The sequence below is a fragment of the Mus pahari genome, chromosome 20 (assembly GCF_900095145.1).
Source record: "Mus pahari chromosome 20, PAHARI_EIJ_v1.1, whole genome shotgun sequence".
NCBI classification, from domain to species: domain Eukaryota; kingdom Metazoa; phylum Chordata; class Mammalia; order Rodentia; family Muridae; genus Mus; species Mus pahari.
In genome coordinates this window covers 46,284,527-46,292,177 of record NC_034609.1, presented here as the reverse complement: position 1 = coordinate 46,292,177, position 7,651 = coordinate 46,284,527, and the positions used below count along the sequence as shown (strand labels likewise).

The window sequence follows — 7,651 nt, the reverse complement described above, 5'->3', positions numbered from 1 at the left end:
AAAAAAAAAAAAAAAACAAACAAACATCAAAATGAAACTAGTTCTCAGTCCTCCAGGCCACTGGCAGAGACTAACATGGCACAGCTCTTGCTGCCATTGCCCTGCCCTGATAGCACTGGCACGATGCTGTTGGAACTGAGGCATGGCAGCGGGTCCACTCTTTGCACGGCTGCATGGATGCCCAGCAGGAACTGGCTCCTAGAGTCCTCCCCAAGGCTGAGATTCAAACTGCTGCAGCCAACACAGCAATGAGAAAGGCTGAAGATGCCCTCTGGCCACTAGGATCCCCTCAGATGCCATGTCCCCGTCCCTAAGCTCTTTAGACTCTGGGACTTGGGAAAGTGTTATACATGACAGTATCTCTAAGGGGCTCTACTTTCCGCAACCAGGATCTATTGCTGAACTGGACTTGCAGGAGTGGGAAGTTCACAGAGACCCAGACATCGCTTGTGTTAACCCTCCTCTCTGGCCACGCTGTCACCCCTCATCCCATCCCAAGTTTCTTTTGCCATCACTTTGGTTAGATTAAAAAAAAAAGTGCTTAAAAATGGAGCTCCTAGCCGGGCGTGGTGGCGCATGCCTTTAATTCAGGCACTTGGGAGGCAAAGGCAGGCGGATTTCTGAGTTCAAGGCCAGCCTGGTCTACAAAGTGAGTTCCAGGACAGCTATGGCTATACAGAGAAACCCTGTCTCGAAAAACAAAACAAAAACAAAAACAAAAAGAAGAAGAACTCCTGGGGGCTGGAGAGATGGCTCAGTGGTTAAGAGCCCCATATGCTCTTCCAGAGGTCCTGAGTTCAATTCAAAGCAACCACATGGTGTCTCACAATTATCTGTAATAGGATCTGATGCCCTCTTCTGGTGTGTTTGAGGACAGCTACAGCATACTCATATACATAAAATAATTTTTTTTAAAAAAAAATGGAGCAACTGGGCTGGAGAGATGGCTTAGTGGTTAAGAGCATTGACTGGTCTTCCAGAGGTCCTGAGTTCAATTTCCAGCAACCACATGGTGGTTCACAGCTGCCTATAATGGGATCTGGTGCCCTCTTCTGGTATGTCTGAAGATAGCAACAGTGTATTCACATATATTAAATAAATCTTTTTTTTTTTTTAATGTAGCTACTTATAAACTGTAGAGACATACACAAAAGAAAACCTTAGAGTCAACCTTCTACATATAGGAATATTGACTTTACACACCAAATGTATTTCAACCTAAAGTGATCACCTACCACCCTTTACACCAGTTCTAAGGAAGAATTTGGAATGCCAACTTGATATTATCAGGGTCATATATATAGACAGGGTCTTACTAGGTAGCTTAGCTGGCCTTGAGCTCAAATTGAGACCTCTGAAGTTCTGGGATTAAAAGCATTCACCATTACAGCTATTTGTATCTGTGGGGACAACTTGGAGGAGCCAGTTCTGTGCCCTCATCATGAGGGTCCTAGAATCAAGCTCAGGTGATCAGTCACCAGCCTTTGTCATTATACACTCTCTGGCTTTCTTCCTGTGGGTTCTGGGAAATGGCCTCAGGTGACCTTTCCCAATGGAGCTCCTTCAGCCTCCTCCAAGCTTGGATGAACTTCAGGAAAGCTTGTAGATCCACGGAGGGAGCTAAGGCGGGGATGAGAGCTCAAGGCCTGCCCAGATGGGCTATTGATAAAACCCTCTATCAAAGCAAGGAAAGGGCAGGGTGGGGTGGGGTGAATGTGTGGAGAAATGGCTGAGGTTAAAGGCGCTTGCGTTTGGTCCCCAGCATCCATGCCTGGGAGCTCACAAGTGCCTGCTCTTCCGAAGGTCCTGAGTTCAAATTCCAGCAACCACATGGTGGCTCACAACTATCCATTATGAATCTGATGTCCTCTTCTGGTGCATCTGAAGACAGCTACACTGTCCTCATTTAAATAATTCTTAAAAAAAAAAAATACCAAAATGGTTCACAGACCCTATGGTACCAGAGCTGATTTGTGTAAGTGGCCATGGGGCACAAATTCTAAGGATGTTCAATTGCACTCATAACCTGCCACCAAGTTGTTCCCCACATCTGGGGATGGAGAGATGGCTAGTGGGGTGGTTAAGCAGAGGACCAGACTTCCTCCATAGTATGATTTTAAATCCAATCTTCTCATAGACACCAGATTTGTACATAACACATATCAAGGCCTAAAACAAAGAAATTTCACATTTACCAAACCTGCAAGAAAAATTTCTGCCCCCTCGTGGACATTCATAAATGACCAAGTCTAGCACCATCCTAGGCTTTTTTTTTTCCTCAGACAGGGTTTCTTAGATGTCTCTAGACCAGGCTGGCCTCAAACTCAGAAATCCGCCTGCCTCTGCCTCCCAAATGCTGGGATTAAAGGTATGCGCCATCAATGCCTGGCCATCCTACGTATCTTGTTCCTAGGGTACAGCATGGTGTCAAGCCGGTAGACATGTTATCCATTACTCTTCCAAATGACTTCAATCCCTCAAACATGGGTCTGAAGACCCATTTACAGGGTGCTTTCCAGTGGCTTACTGCCTCAGGGGACAAGGCAGGCACTGAGCAATGCTTGGGCAAAACAGAAAAATCCTCAGGTCCCCAACCTGTTTGTATGCAGCAAGAATGCCTCAGGTACCACAAGCACTGCACACAGGGCTCCCATGGGACAGACAGCAAGTACCTATTCCTGCCACACCAGGAAAAAAAAGGGCAAATCACTACAATATCCAGGCACCAGGCTTCCTCTGGGCTGAGATGAGCCTACTACAGCTCCCCAAGGAAGGCCCTGCTGAAGTTATCAAACCTCAGGGCTAGGCTGTGACATTTACCATGTTTGAGCTCAACAGCTGGTGTTTAACAAGCAGCCCCCCCCCCCCACCCAAGGCCCGCAATGCTGAAACTCAATCACATCTCTTAGGAATACCTTCCAACTCAAACCTGCAACACACAGCTATTGCTCAAGAAAAAGACAAAGAAACCCAGCTTTTGCTTTATGGAAAATTTATTGCAACTCTCCAACAGCGCATTACTTTTTCTTTTCAACGTCTTGCTCTGCAGCTTCCTTCGCCCTTTTTGCTCGGATGCCAAAGAGTCTGGCATTGGCACGGGCCATTCGGAGACTGGCAAAAGCCTTGAAGTTCTTCTCTTCTTCTGTGATGACCCTGGCCTTTTCCTTTTTGTACACCTGGAAAGAACAGAAGTCGGGATCACATACACCCTGTGCACAGCCCTCGGGATAAGTGATCACTCTGTCAGGTAGAGATGGGAGGATCCTGAGTCTACGCCACCATAGACTACAAATTAACCTCTAAACCAGCTTTGGCTTATATATAGAAATATAAAGTTAGAGCCACGGCTTCAGTAAGGCACAGTCTCTTGAACCCTCAAAGCAGATGCGGGTGTGGGTTAGAGACCAGCCTGGTGTACTGAATGAGTTCCAGGACAGCAAAGGCTGCAGAGGAATCCTGATGTCTCCCTCTCTGTTTAAGTGTTCTCATTTCAGTGGGAGGGTGCAGGCCACCAAGCACAGGGCCGCCCACCCTCGGTTGGAGGCTCTGGGTGCTTACAGCAGCACTTCACTCCCCATGGCCTCTGCATCAGCTCCTGCCTCCAGGTTCCTGCCCTGACTTTCTCCAAGGTGCAAGTATAATAAGCCAAAACTTGGGTTTTCGTTATGGCACATCATAGCAACAGAAAGAGTAAGACATGCCCTGCGCCCACCCCCCTCAGAAAAGAGCAAAAAAAATACACTCCCAAGCACTCCAAACAAGTAGGGAATAGTAAGTCAGGGGCTTAACTTCTAAAAGAATGCAAGACTATCCTTTAAAATCCTGGCAGTTGCCAGGCGTGGTGGCACAAGCCTTTAATGCAAACACTCAGGAGGCAGAGGCAGGCAGATTTCTGAGTTCGAGGCCAGCCTGGTCTACAGAGTGAGTTCCAGGACAGCCAGGGCTACAGAGAAACCGTCTCGAAAAACCATAAAATAAATAAATAAAATAAAAAATTAACAAAATCTTGGCAGTTAGCTCATGGTGGCAGTGAATGCCTGTAAGCCCAGCACGTGGGAGGCAGAGGCAGTCGGGATCTCTGTGAGTTCAAAGCCAGCCCAAAGCTACAGAGAACCACTTCCTCTCAAAACACTGAAAGCCCCCCCCCCCCAATTGGGAGGTTGTCCCCAAGGTAAGAGAACTTTCTTTCTCCAGCCTCTAATGTCTTTCACAACACTCCTTATACCTGCCAATCGTGTCTATTACCGAGCCGAGCCTAGAACATTGTCCACTTACATTCCTGATGGGCATCACGGGTCCTGTCAGCTGGGTGGCCAGCTTAAGTTCTTCAGCCTGTTTTTAAGAGTAAGAAAAAGTTGAGTCCAGCTTCTTTCTCATGTCTGTTACTCACAGACCCCATGACCACGGGTCTGCTTTAGTTCCTAAGGATCAGACTGCCTGGGCCTACAGCACCTCGCATTTTCTGTCCAGGTGCGCTGGCTTACCAGGGCCTCACTGAGGGAACAGAAGAAGCCCATCCTGACTCCACCCTCAGGAAGCCCACACTGACCAGACACCCATCGATCCTTGTTACAACACTCTTTACACTTCTCAATACCGAGATACTTTATGTACAGAAACACCCCTGAAGGGCCTGGTCGGGCGAAAGCTCCAGGACAGCCAATCAGGCTCCAAGGCTCAATAGCTCCCAACATTCACACCCACAGGAAAGCCCAGAGACACCACAGGGGTTCCGACCTGATTCTGACCGCCTCGCCACCCCCCAGCACGCTCCAACCTCCCACTGCTGCACCCATATCAACTCGGCAGAGCTCGACCAGGAACACAAACCCTCTTTACCCCGAGCCGGACCTCTGACGGCCCGAGCGACTTACAGAGCTGTCTCCCTTCTTCGGAGCGGAAGGCTTCCTGGGGAACAGGATGAGCTTGGAGCGGTACTCCTTCAGGCGCTGCACGTTGGCCTGCAGTGACTCCGTGGACTTGTTCCGTCTCCTCGGGTCAACAGAGATGCCGATGGTGCGAGCCATTTTCTTGTGGATGCCAGCCACCTACCCGGAAACAGAAACCGGTCACCCACCTCGCAGTCACCCCCCCCACCCCGATGCCGGCCCTGCCGAGAAAGCTCGGTGTCGTCAGATGGAAAAGGGTTCAAAAGTACTTTCATCAAGACAGTACAGCGATTCCGGAGAATGTCATCATGCCACCGAGCCCAGGGGCCTGCAGAGGGACCTCACGCTGCCGCACTCACCCTCAGCTCCTCCAGGCTGAAGCCCCTGCCAGCCCGGACCTTGGTGTGGTACCTCACTGTCGGGCACCTCACGATGGGCCTGATGGGGCCGGACGCGGGGCGAGGGGCGATGCGACGCGCTTTCGCCTGCCGGGCCTTGCGCCTGCACGAGAAGCACAGCCGTGGTCACCTCCTGCGCCCCGCGCGTCCCCGCCCTGGGGCCCACGCGACGCCACGCGCGACCCGTACCTGCGGATCTTGCGCGCCGGCTGGTTGAACCAAGTGTCCACTCGCTGCTGCCAGTCCTTGTGGAAGTGGGGCTTCAGGATCATGCCATTCCGGCTGGGCGCCATGGCTGCCTAAGGCCGCGAGGGAGAGGAGGGCGGCGGGTCAAGGCCAGGGTCCCCAGTCCCCGTCCCGGGTCCTCCCGCCCCTGCCCTGGCTCCGTGCTGTCGGCGCCTGGGCTCCTCCATGGCTGTCCGTGCGGCCTCTCTTCGCCGATGACAGCGGATGGAGCGGGATGGAGCGCGATGGAGCCCGGTGGGGCCGGCGGCGGCAGAGACTCACCTCCTATACAGGAGAACGGCCGAGCGGAAAGGATCGGGCACCGCAAAGCACCCTGGGCTTGTAGGGAGTCCGGCCAATCCCAAACGCCAATCAAAATCAGGCGAAGGGGAAGTGACGTCACGGGAACCCGCCCGCCGGCGGACCATCGCCTCTCTAGCCGTCCGGTTGGATATTCTCGGTGGTTCCTAGCGTCGCAGGGTCGTTACCTCCCGCGTGCTCCTGGGCGCACCTGATTTAAACCCCTAAAAGTCTTTCTCCCTCCTACATCCAGTGTTCTTTCCCCGCCCACCCCGGAACATTTATTATAGATTTGCCTGGAATTCATGCTTTCCCAGAACTGAAGCATGCACCACCGTTCCAGACTTTTCCCCCCTTTGAGATTTTTATTTATTTTTACTTTATTTGTATGAGTGTTTCTCTGATTTCCTGTCTCTGCGTCGGATCCCCTGCTACCGGAGTTACTGGGGCTGATACTTGAACTTCGGAAACAGCCAGCAACCAGTGCCCTTAACGACTGAGTCATTTCTCCAGCCCCAAACTCCCCCATTGACTTAGAGAAATCCTTTAGCCCTGACTTAACTCCTCCGGGAATCTGGTGTGACCAAATGCAAATACTGCATTCCTACACACAGTAGCAGCGACAACCAACAGCCAAGGCATACACTGGCCCTGCACCTGTATGCCTATAACCTTTTTTCACTCCTCATTCCCAATTACCAGGTTTCTTCCTGATAAAAATTCCACTATAGAAGCTGTAGAAATGGTTCAGTAGTTAAGAGGGCTACACATTTAAAATTCCACATTACACCCGGGCCTGATGACGTAGGCCCATAATCCCAACTGTTCTAGAAACCGAGACAGGACAATAGCAATTTCAGTTCTTCTTGAGCAACTTAAACCCCCTTTTCAAAATAAAAAAGGAAGGGCTGGCAAGACGGCTCAGAGGGTTGAAGGTACTTGCTGCCATTTTATTCCTGGGACACACATGGTAGAAGAGAACCGAGTTCTGCAAGTTGTCTACTGAGCTCACCATGATATATATCACACACACACACACACAAGAAAAAAAAATGTAATAATGAAGAGGGCTGAGGATATAATTCTTGCCTATTGGATGAGAGGCTAAATTCAATCCTCAGTAGGGGGGAGTCGTTTTTTTGAGTGTGGGTGAGGCCAGAAATCGATGTTGAGCCATCTTCCCAGCCCAGAGAAAATGTCTGTGAAAGGATTGCCCTGATTCAAGGTGCACTTCTTTCAAACAGTGTTTCCTCACACCTCTTCCAACGTTCCCAAGTATCGGTCTCTTCCAACTCTCAAAGATGACATCCATGCCCACCACCACCTTTTCTTTCAGGACGGACATGCTGCACCTGCACCTGAGCTCCAGCTCCAACTTCAGTGCTGACGTGACATTGCTGGGCATCAGAGACCTGAAACCCTGCTTAGAATCAAGTTAGGGGAGGGAAAGGAGGGTGTGATCTGAAGTGTTCTCTGTTGCACAGAACCAGGAAGGTCACAGAAGTGAACACTCATGCAAAGACGAGGTTCACGCTCTAGCTTGAGCTCCAGTTCCTGGTCTCCTGGGCAGAGAACTCTGCAAACACCTTTCCGCCTAAAAGCTTCATGGTGCCTGAGAGGCGGGTGTGCTTGCACAACAGGCTTACACTCTCTCTCATGGCATGACCAGCCCCAGCTGCTTACGGCTGTGATGCACTCATCACTTTTGGGCAAGCTGCTCCAGGAGCCCCTCCCTTCCCTGTGGGTACTTAGTGAAATTTGGGTGTTTGGGAGTGTCAGAAAACTCTTGCCTAATCCCTCACACATTTTTTTTCTTTCTTTTTTCTTTTTTTTTTTTTT

The 7,651-nt window shown here is 50.5% G+C and overlaps 1 protein-coding gene and 1 non-coding gene across 2 annotated transcripts; both read right to left on the bottom strand.

Moving 5' to 3' along the window:
• Positions 1 to 2,975: 2,975 nt before the first annotated feature.
• Rpl13 (ribosomal protein L13) lies at positions 2,976 to 5,890 on the bottom strand. The gene is made up of 6 exons (XM_021219984.1): positions 5,795 to 5,890; positions 5,477 to 5,586; positions 5,249 to 5,390; positions 4,875 to 5,048; positions 4,276 to 4,332; positions 2,976 to 3,176 (listed from the first exon to the last, which is right to left on the bottom strand). Exons 2-6 carry the CDS (start codon positions 5,578 to 5,580, stop codon positions 3,018 to 3,020), a joined length of 636 nt encoding a protein of 211 aa, XP_021075643.1. The 5' UTR covers positions 5,581 to 5,586; positions 5,795 to 5,890; the 3' UTR covers positions 2,976 to 3,017.
• On the bottom strand, positions 5,113 to 5,198 carry LOC115062730. Its single transcript, XR_003842659.1, has one exon. It is a non-coding gene; the product is annotated as a small nucleolar RNA MBII-202 (small nucleolar RNA).
• Positions 5,891 to 7,651: the final 1,761 nt, after the last annotated feature.

Bases quoted from the DNA above. Each gene is read 5' to 3' on its own strand.
- Rpl13 (XM_021219984.1), bottom strand. From the start codon at position 5,580: ATGGCGCCCAGCCGGAATGGCATGATCCTGAAGCCCCACTTCCACAAG. The intron at 5,391-5,476 runs GTACGGGTCGCG...CTTCTCGTGCAG, and splicing joins CCGGCGCGCAAGATCCGCAG to GCGCAAGGCCCGGCAGGCGA. The intron at 4,333-4,874 runs GTAAGTCGCTCG...TCTTAAAAACAG, and splicing joins CGAAGAAGGGAGACAGCTCT to GCTGAAGAACTTAAGCTGGC.